Source organism: Passer domesticus, chromosome 1 (assembly GCF_036417665.1).
Source record: "Passer domesticus isolate bPasDom1 chromosome 1, bPasDom1.hap1, whole genome shotgun sequence".
Lineage (NCBI taxonomy): Eukaryota > Metazoa > Chordata > Aves > Passeriformes > Passeridae > Passer > Passer domesticus.
Genome location: NC_087474.1, coordinates 15,742,993 through 15,763,547, shown reverse-complemented (window position 1 = coordinate 15,763,547; position 20,555 = coordinate 15,742,993). Strand labels below are relative to the sequence as shown.

Sequence of the window (20,555 nt, the reverse complement as noted above, 5' to 3'; positions counted from 1 at the left end):
AGGTATATTTTTGTGTCTCAATTTAGGAACTTTCAAAGGGAACAATTTTGGGAGGGCATTACTCAGTTTAACTAGAAGTCAGACTTTTAAAAATGTCTGAGTGTAGAGGAAAACAAACTTGAGAAGTCTCCCAAATAACTTTCTGAAATGTAACCTTTTTAATGTAAGGATTTAGCCTGGTGAAAGTCAGAGTTCCTTGGTGTGATGTCAGAGCTGCGCAAGCATTTCTGTCCAGTGGAAAGTGTCAGCTTCAGCTGCTTCCACTTCTCAGTGTTTATTCTCATTTTGGTTTGCACTGTCACTTTTGCGTGTACAGCTGCTTGCTGAGGCTGTATGGCAAACCAAATGAGGGGATTTGTCTGAGTTTGAAGTAAAAACCCTTCCTTTGATTTTGGTTGTGATTGCGTTTGGGGTTTTTTGGGGGGTTTTTTAGGTGTTTGACTGAGAGCTGGCTGTTTGCATTACCCTGAGTTGCTGTTAACCTCTGGGTTTGTCCCAGGATCAGTTCCCTGTTGGGCTTCCTAAAGACTCTATCAGCAAAATGGGTAGAACTGTGTTAATGGAAAGGATCATAAAGCAACTTCCCCACCGTAAAGAAAAACTTATTAAATACTATATTAACATAGCAGGGAGAGCAGAGTAAACTGAGATGGCCTTGTGACATGTTCACACTTAGTCTGATGAATTACTACTATTCTTTGTTGGACTGTATTAGCATTTTTGAGTATCTAATTCAGTGCTATCCATCCCTCTCAAAATCTCACTTAAAGGTTTTCCCAGTTATTTGTTTATTTATTTCTTAACTGGACTCTTTTAAGAGATGTAAATCACTGACTCTGTTCAATCTTAAAGAACCTTTCTCTTCTAGAAAACGAAGCCATCCTACAGGGTTTTACTCCACAGTATATCTTTACACCATGGCTAGTTCAAACAACTACAAATTACTTGTGAAGTTCTGGTGTAGGATTTTATCTTCTACTCTGTCAGGGTAGAAACCAGAAAGAAAAAGTTTCAATGTTTCTAGCTGGTTTATAAGACTTTTAACAGAGACTTTTTGTTTGTTCCTTGCTTAAAGGAGCCTCAAAAGCATGTGTGATGTACCACCCATGTGGTATGTCACAGATCACACAATTACTTCTGTGCTACAGATGATACCATGCAGTTTCTTGTCTCTTAATATTCTTGGATTCTGCTTCATTTTAATTTTAGAGTTGTAGAATAGTGATAATATATGGAGGTATTCTTGACCTAGGCCTCAGTTATATGGTTTGTTGTGTGCTCTCCCAGAACTTGCTAAGCATTTATGTATGTGCTTACAGCCTAAGGGGAGCTCATGGAATTTCTTGCATTCATATCACTAAGCATGTACCCAGTAACCTTGCTGGATCAGGGCCATGTTTGTAACATCATAAGGGCCTGAGACTGTATCACTGGAACTGAAGCTTCCTGTCCTGTTTAGTTTGTGTTCGTAGAGTTCCTTGTACTCTGAACTTCAGTATGACCAGATTAATGGCTGTTTCAAAAGCACATTTGTTTCTTGAACCCATGTAAAATGTTGTTTCCTTTCCCATAACCCTGTAACCATGCCTTCTGCTATTTAATCTCTGCTGAACTGGAAACAGTGCTTTACATTGCCCTCACTCTCTGATACGTTTGTGGTTTTCTTCACAGAATCGCTAAATGCCCTAGAGGATAAAGACCTGGATGCTTTAATGGCTGACCTTGTAGCAGACCTTAATGATGTTGAACAGAAAACTTTACAAGCCCAGAAAACATCTTCTTGCAACCAGCAAAGTACAGTCACTCAGCCTTCAACAGGCTTGAATAATGACATTTATTCTAAAGTAAGCCCCTATGTCACCATTACTGGACAGTCCTGGGATGATTTGCCCCCTCCACCTCCACCTCCAGACCCTGAGTCAGAACTTCCACCACCACCACCACCACCACCACCTCCTCCTGAGCCACTTACTCAGGTAAGTCTGGGTCAAACCTTATTTTAAACCTTCACTAGTTCTTGTCATTGTGCAGTGGTATTTGGCACTGGAACTCTGGTGGATCTCCCAGGTAGATGCATCTTGGGAAAGTTCTGCAATGATGAAATGTGCATGAACTCTGGAGTGAAATTTCTACTGTTGTGGCCTCAGCAGTTTCTGCCTGTTCCTTGACCTATTGCCCATTCCTTCATCTTTCTAATCATCATTTTGATAGCCCAATACAGGCATAATCATTGCAAATGGTTTATTGTAACAGAAAATTTATCACTGAATTCTTTTAAGAAGCACTGATCTTCTTATAGAGAGCTTAGTTTTGGCATCAGTGCAAAGCGTGACAAATGATCTCCACTTTGTGAAGATGTCACTATGTGTGTTCATTGCAGTCTGTGCTGTTTGTAGCGATGAGAAAATTCTGTGGGTGTTTCTCAGCTACATCCCTGGCCTAAGTGATTTCTTGCAATAAGAAAAGTAGTTAATTTGTGGAAAACTCAACATTTGGTAGGTGACAAGGTCCAGGGACAAGCACAAGAAGTACCCCTCCTGGTCCTAACATGGAATTACTGTTCTTCTTGGTCTTGACTTTGAAAGGGAGTAATGAAGACTATCTGCAATAGGGGACAAATGCTCCTAGGAGGTGCCAAAGTTATTAGTAGGTAACTATTTATAACTATTTATGAGCAACTGGCTTACCTGTATCTAAAATTTCAGACTTACCACAACCTTCTCCATGTGATGTTTCTTGCAGAGCTGTTTTAACAACGGAAATAAAATGTGATATTTATAGTATTTTTTTGACATGAGGTTGCAGGGAGGTAGATAATGTGCGAGTTCTGACCTGTCACAGCCCTGTGAGAAGAGAAGGCATTAAAAGACTGATGCAGCCACCCAAAAAATTAATCTGAAATCATGAAATACACAAATATATCTCTTTCAGTATTCATGTTCACAGTAGTTATGATTGAGAGATGTTTACATTTAGGGAATGGAAATATTTTAGGGAACATGAAACGTGTCAGTCAGTTTTGCTTAAAACCGTGGTCAATTCATTGCTGTTTAAAAGCCCACGTGAACTGAATATGAATCACCTTAACACCACTGATGCCCCTGTGTTTGGAATTATACAGCAGACATATTCAGCAAAAGGAACAGAAAATTGAATAGGAAAATTGGATATGTCTGATGGCATAAAAAGTGATTCACTAGATAAAGCTTCATTTCATGCATAGGACCTTTCAATACTGTTTGAAGAATGAAACTCATAAACATATGGGAGAAGCTTTGCCATTTTTCTTCATCTCAAAGATAATAGTTCACTTCCTGTCTTAAAGGAATATCAACATTTGCAAAATACCAGCTAAACACCTTCAAAACCTGAAGTAATTTATGTAACTAGTAGGACTGATATAGAAGAGATGAGTTCTATCCATTTCCTTCAAAAATTTCCCCATCTTCATTTAGACTCAGACTTTAAGGAAGTACCAAACTTCAAGTAGTCTGGTTTGTCAGCTGACAAGTATGGTCTGGAAGGGTAGCTAGTTAGGTGGGCTGCGACTGGCCAGACTCAAGAGCTAGTCAGTGATTTGCTGTCTAGTTGCAAGTGGGATCAGCACTGGGATTTATATTGTTTAGCATTTTCGTCTGTGACCTGAGTGATGACATAAAAACCCACCTGCAGCTGTGCTGAAGATGCTTTTAAGGGCACTGACTGTCAAGATCACTGGCAGACCTTCAACGCAGGGGGACTTAAAACACGAGGACTAGGCCAGCAAAACTCTCAGAAACCCAGCAAGGTGCAAGGTCCTGCACCTGGGGTGTGCTAACCAGTTTGGGAAAGGACAGGCTGAGCAGCAGCCCTGCTGAAAGGAGATCCTGCTGGATACCACAGGTAGTAAGAGCCTTGAGTGAAAGATCATCTCAGTAGAGGAAACTAGCCTCAGTTGGGAGGAGTATGGCCAGCAAGCTAAGGAGTTATTGTTCCTTTCTCTTGGCACTGGTGGTCCCACTGCTGGAATGCTGCACTCTGTTCTGGATGTGGAGATACTGGAGAGTGTCCATCAGAGAGCTGATGGAATGGCCAGAGGCATGCAGTGATCAGGGCCAGCAAGGACAGGGAGGGAGGGAGTGTGCCTGTCCAGTCTGACAGAGGAGGCTGGGGAGTGATCTAATGACAGCCTAAACATGCCTGAAGGATAGATGCAAAGCTGGTGGAGCCAGATTCTTCCATGGTGGTGAAGGTCACTAACATGGAAGTGGCAACAGCTACATGTTGTAGCTTTGTAGTTTTCAGAGAGGACATCAGGAAAATGTCTTCCACTTCAGATGGTGGTGTAGCACTGGAAGAGGTGACCAAGAGAGATCCCAGATTCCCCTTCTTTGACGGTTTTCCAAGCTTTGCTATGCAAAATCATGACTGACCTGATCTAATGTTGGTGGCCATCCTGCTTTGGGCAGGAGCCTGACTATGGACCCTCAGACCTCTCTTCCAGGCTGCATTTTTATTGATGCTGGGATCTAAAGCTCAATGCAATCACCCATGATGAATTTATTTCCATTGAGTGTTGTACTGAGCTAATTCTTTATGAACTGACATTGTACATTACCTGAAGATCAAACAAGATTTTAGAGTGGAGAGAGAATATACTTGCTAAACACAACTGGAATTCTATATGAAAAAAATGTAGCCAAAAATCACTTCTCCCTCAGTTGAACTATTCCTCTGAGACTGATCTCTAATGATATTCTGTTCTCTTTCCAGATTTGGGGAGTGTCAGAGAAGGATAGGAACAGGTTGTAGAAGAAGCATTTCTAAGGAATATAGTGGCAATACTTTTTTTCCTCATTAAGGCATTGGTTTGGCTTTTTCCTGCAGCCTTTGCCTCATTTTATGATACAGGTTGTACTCAAATACTAATGGCATACCTACTGTGGCTTACTGTCCACAAAATTGCCCACAGGGCTATTACACAGGTTGCAGTGTGAATGATGGAGGTAATAATCATTTCAAATTATTATGGAAAGAATCTATTTCAAATTAATATTCAGTCTTGATGAGTATTTGCTTTGACATGACATTTCTGCTCAGTAGAATGAAATTCAGCTGTAAGTGGAATGTATTTTGTGTCATCAAAAACCATGTTCCTGTTAGCCAGATTCTTGATAAGTGATTCTTGAGCCAATCATGGCTGAAGTTGTGTTTAACACTTCTGGTTATCTACAGTCAAATAAGAGCAGTGTTAGTAGTTCCCAGTGCAGCTGTGATATTAAGACCCTATTTTCTAACCTTTAGGTGTGCCAAAATAAAGAAGTACAGCCTTTCTTTCAGGGAAGCATAGTGCTGTCTCATAAGTTTCCATCAACCCTGACATTTGTATTTAAAACTGTCCTTAAGCTAAATAAAGCTTCATCATTTGCTATTGACATGATGACTTTATGTGCTTCTGTTTAAAGATCCAGAAAACATGGTGATGATCCTGAAGTGGGAAAATAAATCCTGTAGCTTGTCAAAACATTTCTCTAGCACTGCTAAAATTCTGCATATTAGAAAACAGCTTATTTCCTTTTTCTGCATTAAGTCAAAGCTTGTGAAACTGTGAAGGCTGTCAGGTGAGAGCTCTGTTGCACAGATTTATACAGTGTGAGAACTCTGTTCAACACAGGCCACATGCAGATGAAGCCTGAATTATACCTGCCTAAAATTCTCATCAAAAAGCCCACCCACACCACACTCAACAACTTTGGTTAAGATGCTTTTCCTGCTTGCTGCATAGAGGTGGTAAGGGGAGGGCCACAGCGTGAGAGGCTGTGTGCTTTTCCCTCTGTACAGCCATCAGCCTCACTGCAGCAGCCACCTTTGTGCAACTGCTTGTGTTCAACTACAGAGGCTTTTTTTGGATTCTCTAAGTTAAGCACTGCTGAGCTATAGCAATGCAAATTTCCACACCTGCAGAGAAAAAAAAGATATATTTTTAACTGATTGCATGATATTTATAGTGGAGAATTTGATAACAGGAAACATGCTTGAAGCAGTGATAAAACAAAAGATGTTTAGTTCAGGAGGAGGGATGTCAGTCAGGAGTACTTTAGCTGCTGTTGAACATGTCCCACAACTTGGGATGAATAAGATAACCTTCTTTCTCTTTCTTTGCTATGGTTGTATGATATCTCAGTAACAGGGAAGTGATGGCAATGCTTAGGCTTATTTTCCTGCAAGTGCATCTTCTGTGAGTTGCAGTCAGTTCTCTTGGTGTGAAGACCACTAAAAATTTTTACTTTAGGGTAGTAAATAGAGGCTGAAGGTAACAGAAATCTTGTGTGGAAGCAGAACAAGAACTTTCTCCCACAGTCCTAGACTGTAAGTTGGTTGTCTGTGAGTAGCGTAGCACAAAATCCTACCCCTTTTAAACAAAGGAAGCTGTGAAAGTAAGAGAGCAACAGGGACAGCAAAAATCAGCAGAGAGGCAAAACAGCAAATACAAGACAGTCGTCAGTAGAGGCAACAGGGATGTTAATTTGGAAAGAAGTGGAACCCTCCAGTAGTACTGCAGGAGTCCAAGGCAGCCTCAGGAACCACAGTCACCTGCTGTCCAAAATGTGCTTTTCCAACTCCAAATGTGACTGGAATAGAGTTCTGGAGGAGAGATGGCATAAAGGAACAGTCCCAATCTGTACAGCAGTCACAGAGGCAACACCAGGCACCTAATACTATGTTTGGTACATGTAGCTAAAATTCCTAGCACCTGGGGATCCAGAGTCTTCTTGGATCACAAATGTCATTGATATTAAGAGAGAGGCATGACACTGATAGAGCTGTGTGGTAAAAGAAGAGCTGGGTGATACTGAGATTTTTGGGATTCTTACTGTGGAATGAACTTGTGTGCTCTAACTGTGTCTGTGTTAATATGAATAGGTCCATTCATAGAATAAAAGCTAACTAATGGAGGTGTTCCTCTCAGTAAGTATCTGTGCAGTAAGAGATCATATGTGGCAAGTCAAAACATTCACGTAAATTAATGTATTGAACACAGAGTATAAAATTATAAGTGGTGTAATTGCAAGCCAAAATTTCAGTAAAATCCTACAAATTCTAGTTCTCTTACCCTAATGAGAAGTGAGTTTCCTTCCAAGCAGCTGCATCCACAATGCTATTTCACTAAGGCTGGATCTTCCTTCACCTTCTCTTTTGTACCAGCTGTATGTACAGAAACATAGAAGAGTCCAGTTTTCAGGCATTCTTGTAGCATTTGAGGAACAGATCATGTAAGAACTATTTGGCTGAGCAACAGCAGGGGGCACTGGACTTGCAAATCAAAGCTTTTGGCTGAAGGATATTAGGTCAAGGAAGGCTGGAAGTTATCTGTGTGTATGTATGAAGTTTGCTGTGAGAAGCTTTATCTTCAGGATATAAGTATCAAGAAACAACCCTTTTCAAGTAAATGTAAATTGCTGAGATTACTTAAAAATATACTAAATATCTTGTGTCTTTTCAGGAAGAACTAGAGGCAAAGGCTAAAGCTGAAAAGATTAAACTTGCATTGGAGAAACTGAAGGAAGCCAAAGTTAAAAAGGTGAGCCATAAAAGAGTAAATGCTACCATTAGAGCTACCACCTAAATATCTGTTAACATTCTTCTTAATAATAAGTTTCTTACTAAAATGACTAGGCTTTTCTTTATTTTATCTGTAAAGATACTCTGTGAAGTTCTTGTCATCCACATCAAGAGAAGTCCCTGGGTGAATGCTACCTCCAATGGATTTATTTTTTAGAGGACTTGGAAAGTGCTGCCTTTTTTTCTTTTTTTCAGTTTTCGGACAAAACCCACTGGGCTGATAAGTTGCTTTAGAGAAAGTAGAGTATACATGAAAATGTTGCTTACTTATGCTGTGCTGATTCCAGGAGTATTAAACTTTTCTTCATAGTAGATGTGGATTTAGCTAATCCCTATTAAATTAATGAGGGTCTTATTGCTAAATCTTTTCACAGCAGTTGTAGTAATGTATAAGTATAATAGAAATTATTTTAGACCAACAAATTCGAAGCTGCAGGTGTTCAGTAACTCTGAATAATGGATGTGGACTAAAAACAGTCATAACGTTTCAGTCTTGCTCAAAGAAGATGGAAAGTGTTGGAGCCTGCAGAGCTTCCAGGAAGAATGGACATTTCCAATAAATTTGGGAATGTCCAATCTTGAGATGGTTCCCAGAGAACACTTTATGTTCATCTATAAATGCTCCTTCTGAGAGAATGTCTTGGGAGGATTTCACCGATGCTGACGTTGTAAAGCTCTGTAACTAAAGTTATGACTGCTCACTGGTCACCCTCTTTTCCTTGCAGTGTTAGCAATTCTCTTTTGGGAGACTTTTTCTTTCCCAACTTCCCCCCCACCTCCCTCTGAATATTTGGAGCCATATGATAGAAGTAACTATAGTGACTGTGTCACTATAATGAAATTACTGTGTCATTCTTGAATTCTAAATTGACTAAATATTGTCAAGAAAACTGGTTTTCTCTCTTTTACTGAAAGCAGAGGGCAGGGATGATGGTGAAATGCAAGCTCACAGCCTTGGACTTCAGGAGAGCAGACTCTGGCTTCTTCAAAGATCTTGGAAGACTCCCATGTGGAACTTCCTGATGGGAAGAAGGGATCAAGAAATCTGGTTAATATTTAAACATCACCTCCTTCAAACTCAGGAGAGTTCCATCCCAATGGAAGATGATCAGAAAGTATTGTGAAGATGATCAGGAGTATCTCCTGTGAGGAGAGGCTGAGATTGGCTAGGGAAGAGAGGGGTCTGTGTGGTGCTTGTCTGTCTCTAGAAAAACCTCAAGAGAGGGTGGAAAGAGAATGGAGCTGGGCTCTCTTCAGAGCTGCCCAGTGATGGGACCAGGCAGTGGACACAAACTGAAACACAGGAGGCTCTGAACACGAGGAAACACTTCTTCACTCTGAGGGTGGGTGAGCCTGGCAGAGGTTGCCCTGGCAGGTTGTGGAGTCCCCCTTCCTGGAGATGGTAACAAACCATCTGGACAGGGTCCTGCCATGGGCCTCTAGGTGGCCCTGCTTGCCCGGGCAACTGGACTGGATGATCACCCGAGGAGCCTTCCAGTCTCAGCTGTTTTGTGATTCTGTGAAGATGGAAGCTGCAGGCATGTTTCTGAGCAGTCAGTTAGAACCAGACAGAAGTCCCCTTTTGCCTTAAATGTGTTAGATTATGCATGTACAACACTTCTTTTTCTGTACTGCACTATAGCTCAGATGCTTATTTTAGAGAAGATTCTTCTTACAAGAATTGGAATCAAAACAAGTTCATGGCTTTTGTTACATTTGTTTTTGCTTTTCAGAGACAGTGTAGATTTTCTCTTGGGGATCATAACTCTGCTTCTACCTGACCTTTTACACAGATTGTCTCTATAGAACTTAAAAGCTTCTTATGCACATGTTTTAAAATAAAGAGCTATTTAAAGAAAAATATGGAAAGTCCCCCCAACTCACCAGCAATGTGCAGACCTTGTATAGAATTATTCTACTGTTTTCAGTACTAATGGAGCATTTTAAGTACTTTCTTGTAAGGTACTTCCAGTTCTTTATCACATTTTAGGTACTTCAGCATTTTCTTGCATTGTTCCTCTCTGAAGAAAGTTCACTGTGTTTCTTGTTTGACAAATACTTCACCATATAAAGAAGTAATGAGTGTATTAGGTTAATTTGGTCAGTTAGTAACTCATAAGGGGAAGAGGAGGGGATTTTTTCTCTGTGGTGGCCAGCGACAGAAGCCAAGAGAATGGCCTGGAACAGGCCCGCCAGAAAAGTGTTTGCAGCACCAAGCCTGACAGAGTTCAAGAAACATTTGAACAATGCTCTTGGGCACATGGAGCAATGCTCTTGGGCTTGTCCTGTGCAGGACCAGGAGATGGACTCAATGATCCTGATGGGTCGCTTCCAACTCAGCATATTCTGTGAACTCATCTGTTTTCTTATTGATGACAGTTGGACTATGGCCCATCTTAGTACAATCCAATTTCAGATTATTTTGTTGGCATGGCAAGATTCTTCCATTCTTTTTCTATTTAAAACTAAATTTTCCACATTTGTAGCTTGCATTAAGGATGCTCTGTCCTTTTGCACTTGGTTTCCCTATCAAGCATTTTCCTTAATTGCACATCTGGTAGATTTAGAGAAGAGATTAACTTCTGCTTTTTCTTCATAGCAATTTCACCTTTCCTGAAGTCATGCATAGGACAAGGCTTAATTTTATTTTCAGAGAAAAGATCTTTATTTTGGTGAAAATTATAATGTGAAAATTTCGGAGCTATTTTATTCTCTCAGCTCGCTGTGGGACAGGATGCCTTTAAATCAGTAATAACCTTCAGCCTTTATCTGTCTTATCTGTGTTAGCAGATTCAGACTAGTCCTTTTGTTGCTTCTGAAATTAACTGACTGTTCTGTGACTTTGTTCTCAGCTTGTTATCAAGGTGCACATGAACGATAACAGCACCAAGTCTCTGATGGTGGATGAGCGCCAGGTGGCGCGGGATGTTTTGGACAATCTCTTTGAGAAAACCCATTGTGACTGCAACGTCGACTGGTGTCTGTATGAGATGTACCCTGAGCTGCAGATTGGTAAGTGCTGTAGTCATAGCAAATAGATGGAGGGCTGGTAATCTTGAAAGATCAGGTAAGTGTTGGTAATCTTGAGCAGATAGTAACATTTCTCCTGCCCATGTGTCCCCTGGTGTTGGAACATCACAGACTCTAAGCTGAGGGATGCTGCAGGAATATGTTTGGTGTGTTTGTGCTGTAGAAATGAGTCCTGCCAGCTGTGCTGGGACCTGCAGAAGGCTCCATGCTTTTCACCACTTCCATTATTTTATTTTACACAAAATGAAGGAGCCATGTGAATTTCAGGGTGATGACAAACCCAAAGACAGCAGTACTCAAATCCACTTTTTGAAGAGAGGATGCAGTGCTGGCGTGCTGTCAGCAGCCATGTATTACATACTGGCTGAACAAATGTCATTTAACAAGACTCTGTGAGAAGTGTTTCAGTCATTTCTAATGCTCTTCATTTGTGGTCATCGTTTAAGTGTAGCTGTGTACAGGGCACTGCTCTGTCATGGGGCTGCAGCTCTTATGATGGTGAGTTATGACTTCTGGAGTAATTAACCTGGCCTCCAGGTCCTAGGAAACAGCTGTGCAAAACTTAGAAATTGTTCTGTGCAACATAATAAGTCTTGTTTGAAAAAGGCTTCAAAGTTTCTTTTATTAAGAACACAGTATTCTCTAATTGTGAAATATTTCAGAATTTTTTATCTGCCAGATTGAAAAGGTATTGACATCAAAAGGAGAAGTAAAATTGCCACAACTTTCTTTCAGAGTCGCATTTGACCTAGAGAAATGGGAAATTGTCAAACAGCCTTTAACATTCTGTTTACAGTCACCCAGCAGAGATAGGAAAATTCTCAAAGAAAGTCAAAGATCAATATTGCACTTTAAAAGAGTCCGAGGTGTAGTTATTCTGCTAAATTAAATGATAGAAATTTTAAAATAACTGGAAAAAAGCCCAACTGGTCATGAGCAAGGAGATGCTCATCTGCTTGTAAGAGTGGTACAGAAATTTACTGCCAATCTGTTCTTGCTACTTGATTAAGATAATGGTGCTGCATTCTTTTGAACTTGCTTATCTTAACTGAGAAAAGACTGGAAATGTCATTTGACCCTAGAAATCTGAAAAAGGTCACTGAATAATTTTGGAGTGTTTTCCCATCTTAGAAATTTGCTTCCTTTTTGTCCAGTGTGACTTGGACAAACATGTCTGAGTATTAGGATGACATAGCAATAAACATATGGTTGCTGAATCTCCATAGTCATTAAAAAGAATGTACTTGTGTTTCTTCATAATCTGGATAGATATTTGAATTTCCCATAATGCAGTTAAAACTGAAGGTATCAAGGAGATTGTTTGCTACAAACATAGGGGTAAATGGTTGGAATTTTTTTGTGAAAATTAGTTGTGCTACTTTAGTCCCAGCTAATGCTAGGTGATTTTGGTTGGTGTTAGGGTATTGGTATAGTAAGGAATTACTTTCATAATGAATAAAAATTATTAATAAAGCCAGGACAGAACAAAAATACGAAAGGAAGTAAACTTGTATCTGGTTCAAGAAAAAAGGAAAAATTTATTAACTCCTGATGTAGTGATCTATTACCAGGTCCAGATCTGCTGAGGATGGAGCCTTTTTGTTTGCAGAAGGCAGTTTCAATATGAATGGAATGGTACTTGTTCTTTCTTCTGCTTCCAATGCACAGCAACATGTAGTTAATTTTGTTCAAAATCAGAACAATGTGAGCCATTCTTTATTTTTGTCAGTATTCTTCTTGGCTGCTCTAGATAGCTTTATTACTATCAGCACAAAGACAGAACTTTTCTGCACTTTATCTTTCTGTCTGCTTTCCACATTAGTATTAAAGAGAATAAAATTGTGTTTACTTTAAGAAGCAAATCTGAGCAGCAAATAATTCTTGCTGAATTGAAGGTCCAAGCTACTTTTATATCACAAGATCCTTGACAGGTTGTCTTACATATGTGTTTATTTTGAAAGACTATAATTGTAAATAAAATAAACAACACTTTAAAACTAAATACGTGTTTAATATCACAAATAATCTCAGTAGTGACATGGTGATGTAACACTGGGCTGTACATACCAGCATCTATTTTGCAATAAAGACCATTATAGTCTTATAATAGGCATCCAGATATGACTTTTTTTAGGTAAATTAATTATTACAAAGACCCTCCTGAGGATAATAAAATCACGTTTTTCATACAGGAAAAACCTGATGCAGCAAGTGAAGAAACAAAAATATATGTGGCAAAAATTAATGTTACTGGCTGAGAATTCTTTCATGCCTGTTTTGAACTGTATGGGATTTTATATAGTGCTTTCTATTTCCAGTGCATTGCAGAAGTACCAGTTGCTAAATGAGGAATGTTATGTTGTTGGTGTTAAAAGTTACTGGGTACATGTGAATGGGTCTTGAAGCTAATGTCATTCTGTGAATTTAATTAATTCACAAGATATGGGTTGGATAGCATGTACTAAACCCATGTCAAAAGTAACAAGTGTTAAAGAAAGCCTACAAAATGCATGCTTTGTTACTTCCTCTGATTCTGGGCCAGTCAAGGCCATTGGAAGATGTGATCACCAAAGACCACAGGAATGGGAGTATGGCTGTTCCCAGGAAACTGCCAAAATTCTACTGAAAATTGGAGCTGGGTGAATTCCCTATCCCAGTACTGAAGTTGTAGGGTTTTATGTTGAGTAATCTTATATAAATCATCCTGGGGTTTCAGAGTTATCTAATCTCATCACACCCTGTGGCTTTCCTGGGTGGAGGAGTGGGGCTCAGAGCAGATCAGGAGGGGACAGAGCTGACATTAGGTTTCTCACATCTCTGGTAAGGTTAACTACAGAGATGCTGGGTGAACCAGTATATCTTGATATCAGTTCTGTCTTTGTATTTTTTTCTACTTTGCTATTTGTGATTTTAAATATAGTTGCTTAAAACCAAACATTTTATTTCCAATGCATAGAATTCATCCTGCTGACAAAAAGCAAATCTTCATTGTAAAAGAAGTAAAAAGACAAATTCAGTCTTTTTTTTTAAATTAATTAGCTGAGGTTTATATATATCCCTTCTTTCACCCCCCTGTCTGCAGTACTGCAAAACTTAAAAATAACAAAATCAATCAAAAGCAGAAAGCCATGAAATACATGGGTGTTACTGTCTACGCCTGGTGGGTTGCTGCTTCCATCCTTTGCAGTCTTCAGGCAGCAGTACAGAGATTCAGGAGGAATCCAGGAGCATGCACAGCTACATAAAGTGGCTTCTGCAGCTGCTTTGCCCTTCCATGGGACACAGTTTCGTGTGGTGTGTGACGGGTTCTGCAGCCGTCTGTGCAGTGGAAAAGATGCTGGATTGTCCAGCCCTGAGTGAGGGAACATCAGATAATGATTACATTCTTACACAGGAATTTCTGCAGCCTCAGGAGAGGGCAGAAACACTTTGAATGTCTTACATTATCTTTTCTGTCTCTCCAGAAAGGTTTTTTGAAGACCATGAAAATGTTGTTGAAGTGTTATCAGACTGGACTCGAGACACTGAGAATAAGGTCCTGTTTTTGGAAAAAAGTCAAAAATATGCTTTATTTAAAAATCCCCAGGTAAGCTAACATGGTATTTGGATAAGAGTCTAAACTAAGGTCGTTTTTTGCTGCCTTTTACATTAATAATTTCTTTCAGCTCTGTCAGTTCAGAGAAAGCAAAACTTATATTTTCAACCAAAAAACCCACCAGAATTTTGAATGCAAGGATTTGAAAATTAGAGTTTTCTGCTTTTTTTCTGATACTGTTTTAGAGTCCTGTCTGTAGAGGTAAAAACTGAAGCATGTAGTTCACCTCCAGTACCGGCCACTGCTTGGGTTCAGCTCTTAGAACTGTGTGAGATGGCACAGCTGTAAAAACCTGCCCTTTGTTATTACTACAGCTTCCCCACTATTTCTGCTGAGGAACATCAGCATTTCTCTGAAGGCCCAGTTTTTGCCACTTGTCCATGAAACTTCATAAAGGGTACACTGAATGCTGCAGAGGATTTACTGGATTTTGTTTGTGCTGAGAAGAATTGGGTTATCAGTAACTTGTGCACATTAACTTTGTAAAGGAGGGTCTGCACACTGAATTGCATCAAATTATTCAGATAGGTGTATACACAAATTGTTGTATTTCTTGTGTTATCTGGTCAAAGCTGTATTACAAATATCCTGGAACATACAGTTGCTGGATTCTGGGGCACAGGATCTTTTCCCCATGTCAGCTGACTGTTAGCTCATTGAGCATCTGGTTTGTTCCTAAGGGCAGCAAGAGAAAAATGAGCAATTCAGCACTGCCGAAAAAAAAAATGAGTCAAATATGTAATTTGGCAGCAAATCTCACCAAGCTGCTCATTAGAAAATTGGGTTTTTTTTAATAGAACGAGCCTCTGTTTCAAATAAAACCTACAGAAAATAAGGTTCCTTCATTGATATAAGTATCCACAGTCAGGGAAAGAAAACTTATCCTGCAGTGCATATGGATTAATGTTGATTTTTAATATGAAACAGCAAAGCCAAGTTTGGAAATACAATATGGTGGCTCAAAGTGTCCTCCTTTCTAGAGCACATAAACCTACCCAGCAGCAGAGGCTCAACTCTACCTTTGATTCATACACTGTAGTGTTATTTTGGTACATGGTTTAGAGCAAGGCTCTGAACCTCAAACAGGAAGTAAAACTTTGATGCATATTCTGTTCTGATGAATATTGCATTTTGGTTGCAACTAAATTTAAAAATAAACATGACCTAAGCCAGAACCAAACAAAAGTGTAGGTCTGTCCTCATGTCTCAGCTGGATCCAGACAAGTCTGAAGTCATTGAGCTTTAGCCCTTCCGTAATAAACTCTAAAATGAACAGTCTAAGCGAACTGGATCAGTTGTGGCTATCACTCTGTTGAAATATTTTGCCAGTAATAAAGTCTGACCATCTGTCAGGCATGGTAGACTCAAACATTGTGAATGGGGAAAATAGTACAGTGATATCATCACTTTGTGGCAGAAAGTAATCAGCACTGTACAAAGCTCACACTAAATACTGAAACATGTTAAAATACACATCTGCAGTGGGTCCCTGAAAAGGCAAACCAAGTGGAAATGCTGGGTTGTGGGGGGTAGGGTGTGTGATTGCCTGGCCAGCTACATACAGAAATTATGGTGTAACCAAAGGGAAACTGAAATCTTGTGCTTTGGGACTGTGTACTCAGTATGTTCAGCCTCCTCCTGGCTCAGTCAAGGCTGCCTCATTTTGGGAGTACACAAATTGCAGAATGCTTTCTTTGACACACCCAGTGGTGCTAATGCTATGCAGCAGCTCAATTCTGTGTTTATTTCATGCTCATTCTGTTGGAAGGGTTTTGTGGAGATCTACTGTTTTTTAACTTGTAGATCTTTTACTGGGGAAAAAAAAGAGGCAAATTCCTATGGTGGCTAGGTGCATACAGTTTATTCTTAGACAAATTATTGATACAAAATTTTCATCACAAAGATTGGACACAATTAGTGCTTTAAAACAATCTTATAAAGATGGGCAGATGCCTTCCTAAAACAAGTGGACCTCTGAAGAAGGTCTGTGACCTGTGCCAGTGTTTATTGTTTCTTTCTGTGAACTAGTTATAGACCTATTTAACAACACTTAATTAAAAGTGTTTCATTTTCTGAGGGGGAATTGAGGTTCTGAAATGCAGGCTTTACTCTCTGTATGCTGGCAGGATGTTGCCCAGTTAATGCCTGTGACTTTTTTTGAAGATTGTCATTTTTGTCATGCAACGCTTGGTAGTTTTTCTGCAGCTTTGTTTCTGAATTTTTTTTTAAGTGTTTGGAATACTTTTTAGAAAAAGCTTCTATAACATTCTCAGGTGTCCTCCTTGCCACGAAGACAGGCACACTCTTGCTCTCTGCTCACCGTAATGCAAGAGACCCTGTAGGGAACTTGCAGTAAAAGACTGTTCCATGAATGCCATCAGTGACTCATCTGCAGAGAGGGAGCATCACAAGTCTGTGACTAAAGAGTGAAAAAAAATACAAACTGGTACATGGGAAAATAAAGAGAACCTTTACAGCATTGGAAAGGTGATGCTTTGTCATATGGTTGAGTGATGCTGGTTTTCTCTTGAAAGGAAAGGTTGTCAGGTCTCAACATCTCTTTTAAAAAACTCAAAGATTAATTCTCAGCTAAAATATACTATAAAAGGAAGAAAAATGAAGGAAAATCATTGTTTTTAATGTGTAGCTGACTCTAAACTCCTTGCTGTAAGTACTGGTCATGCTCTTTGAACACTCTATTTTACTTCTATTTGCATGAACTTCATTTCCTGTGGTTTTCTTCTGATAAAATCAAAAAGTGCAGGCAATGCCACCTACGTGTGCCTTTGTTTGTTTTCTTATTATTGGACAGTATTTATGAAAATTATTGAAAGTCTGTACAGTGAGTACTTTATGCTTCTGCTCCCTCATATGTAAGCCAAAAGCTAGATCTACACCTTCCAGTGGAGAACCCATACACTGAATTGATATTTTATTTCTTCTGAAGAGTAAGAGTTTTCAATAGCATTCAGAAGGAGGTGGAGTAAGAATTTATAACATCTTTTGTAACAAGACAGCTATAGCAAGTTTCATACTGAATACTTACCTACTGTCCACCAGGTGATACTTTTGTTTTCCACCAGCTTGGCCACATTTATGAATCAAGGTTTTCCTTTTGTCTCCACTGTTACCCAGTGATGGGAACATAAAAGGGTGACAGGGGACCTGCTTATTGAGTATGCTGCAAAAGTACAAAGAAACAGAAGTGAGAAAAGGGAGGTGTTTTTCACTGTACTCCCATTGTTTAATAATCTTAATTTCTCTCTCTTTTTGGGTTTCAAAAGAACCTTGCCTGTAGCTTCAGGTATTTTTTTTTAATTTTATGATCTTCAGAGCAATTCTAGGCATTTTCTAGTATTTTTAATGTGCAGTTTCCTAGGGGACCCACCATGATATGAGCTGCAGATATGACCTTGTTCTGTTTTATTTTTTCTGCACAAACCATGCTGCATTGAGTAGCAGTTGCAATGATCTGAAATGGGATGTGGGCTGGCCAGTTCTTGCCTGCTCACAAATATTGGGTGCAGGTTGGATGAGCATAAGCAGGCAGCCCATTGCTTAAAGAAGCAAGTAAGAGTTGTGAGTATGAAGCAGCTGCCTTGTTTTATGCACACTATTTGATCTGTGCTGTTGTGGATTTTTCAGATCTTCTGGAAAATCAGTCTCAAGAGCTTGAAAGCAAAAATACAGCCTAAGAGTAAGAGGAGGCAGAGGGAGCATGCTATCTTGGGGCACCTGTTTTTGACATGCAACAAGTAGTTGCTGCTGCATTCCCACTTGGATGGGTCTGTGAATGAAAAAGTGAAAGGTGTGAGAGAGGTGCTGTTTCATTTAGGAAATTCATTTTTTGAGTCTAGAGACATAAACACCAATCAGAAAGTTTGATAGTGCCGTAGTTAAATACTGTTTCTACCGTGATCCAGGTTTGCTTTGCTTACATGCCAACACAGATGTTCTTGGACAGTACTGAAAACACTTTCTGTCTTCCACTTTTTGAGCATTATGCAGTGCAGAGAGATACACCCTGATTACTTTTTTACCTGCCTTTCCACACAAAAGGAGAAGGGTATGTCCCTAAGTGGAAAGGTTGTATGCATAGCCTTATCTTTTGAATGTAAGAAATAGTTAATTCTCAAATCTGCAGATATATGTAGAAAGTTGCCCTGCAGCTACATCTTGTCCCATTAATGACCTGACATCCCAAACCAAACATGCATTTCCCAGTGGTGTCCTCACACAGGAAGGAGCTTGCCTTTTATCATGCCCTTTGACTACTGGACTTGAAATGACCTCTTCTGGACACATGTGGTTTGCCCCCTCTAGGATGAATGCTTCTGATCAAATATAGAAGACCACACAGTAATGAAACAAGTACAGTGTTCAATCTGCTCCCCAGTTTTTTAGCCACTAACAAATATGTATATATGTACTTCCAGATTTCAAGAAAGAGACATAAAGGAGGTAATCAGTAATAAATGAAGTGTGTATTGACAGGTAAAAGACAACAGTGTACATTTGTGTAACATTCCGTTAGGTGACAGAGCCCTGTTTCCCTAATGAAAAACCTGTGGCATTAGAGATCCAGCATGGATATCCTTACAGATTTCTCTCTTTACGATTGATTATTTCAGTACAGGGTGGTCTAGGCTTCTGCTAAATAAATGCCAGATGCCTGAATGTGAATCAGTTGTAGTCAGAGGAGCTTTGTTTTTCTATTATCAATCCACAGAAGGCTGACTAAGTCAGATGGATGCTCTCCCCACTGGTAGTAAAGTTGATGAGCCAAGCCTTGTTGAGACAAAGTGTAGTTACCTTGATAAGTCTTCACTGTGTATTTTAGTGGCTGTACTATGTCTTTATAATGATCTAGAGGAGAAGCCTTACAGCTTGCATGTCCGTGTACTTTCCAAATCCACCCCAAGGTCCGGAGGCCTGACCCAGCCTAACAGTGCCCTCTGAGGCTCCAGGGCTGCAATAGTGCTGTCTGTCAAGGAGAGCTGTTGCACATGTGCAGATCACTGGGCTGCAGCTGCTCAGAACTTTGAAGTGGGTTTTGTTTTGAGCTGATTTTAGGGTTTTTCCACTCTGAATATTGTTTTTAGATGTGACTGCAAAGCTGTGGTCCTTAGTGTTTGCTTACCTACAGCTTTGGACTAAAATTATGTCCAGGCAGTCTGAAGCCAGGTGCATTTCCTAGCATAACTGTCTATTGTATTGAATGTTGAAATTTCTCATGCCACAGACATGGCATCAGCACAGGCCACATTGCAGGTGTCTGTTTCTGAGCTCCCATGACTGAATGTGAACTTCTAAGAAAGCAGTTTTTAAAGAACTGGTTTTGAGATCCAGACCTCTTCTGCTTCCTCTCCTGGTGCCCCTCCAAAAATGGTCTGCTCTGAGGGTTGCATTCTGGCAGACATCTGTTCACAACACTGCTTGGAAAAGAAGATGTGGTTGTGTGGAAGAGCAGAGCTTCACTTCAGATAAATTGCACTGCTGTAAATGTGGTCTACTGGCAGGGCAGATTTGCTGCTTGTTTGTTTCTTTCTTATACTATGGCAACAGCCTGTTCCTTTATTTACACGTCTCACTTTTATTTTAGTGTTGTTTGGTATTGTTGGTATTTTTTATTTTGGTAATGTTTGCATTTCTGTTGGTGTTGAGGAGTTCTAGGCATATAAATATGTTGGCACTTTCTCATAGTCTTGAGACATGAAAAAATAGAGATAAAAAGATAAATTGAAAAACTGTAAACCACAAGAACTCTGAGTGTAACCATTGTGGCCTCTAGGCCATGGATCCAAATGCTACTTCCATCCTTGATCTCCCTGCTTCCTTCACTGCCTCACAGTCTGCAGGCAGCCAGCTCTGCTCGTCTGGCCCTGCTTGCTGTGGAGCAAAGCCACTGCACATGCTCCAGCCCACAAGTCCTAGCATCCTTCCCACTTGTCAGAATTTGCACATAAGTCTAAGTGCTGTGCTTTGTCCATCTGTACAATGCAGATGGATGCAGACTGGTTACTGATGTTTAACAGTGGAAGATTTGTTTTTATGGGTGAGCATGTCCTTGAGGCACTGTGGTTCCTTGTTTGTGGGGCAGGCAATCACTGGGTCCTCTGAGGGCAGTTCCAGTGTCACAGAAACAGGGGAGTGCAGGCTTTATTTTCAGTAGGCTGGAGCACATGTGCCAAGATAACCTGGTGATCACTTCTTCAGATTTCTTCTAGGTTTTTGAACAGTTTCTTTACTGCATAAAAGTACTTTGAAGAGCATGAGCAGGGGTACAAAAGTAGAAAGTAGTAACTTTGGATAAAGGCTTTGACATATA

At 39.9% G+C, this 20,555-nt stretch overlaps 1 protein-coding gene across 7 annotated transcripts in view; it reads left to right on the top strand.

Annotated features, from left to right (window-relative positions):
• The window catches only part of APBB1IP (amyloid beta precursor protein binding family B member 1 interacting protein), a 75,602-nt gene that overhangs the window by 28,829 nt on the left and 26,218 nt on the right, over window positions 1-20,555 (top strand). For 6 of the 7 annotated variants that reach the window (XM_064407300.1, XM_064407292.1, XM_064407257.1 and 3 more), the window contains exons 4-7: window positions 1,672-1,976; window positions 7,484-7,561; window positions 10,455-10,614; window positions 14,097-14,218. In XM_064407300.1, the coding sequence (XP_064263370.1) occupies window positions 1,672-1,976; window positions 7,484-7,561; window positions 10,455-10,614; window positions 14,097-14,218 (665 nt within the window). Of the gene's footprint in view, window positions 1-1,436; window positions 1,548-1,671; window positions 1,977-7,483; window positions 7,562-10,454; window positions 10,615-14,096; window positions 14,219-20,555 lie in introns of those variants that run through there. The other variant, XM_064407310.1, reaches the window with a different exon arrangement.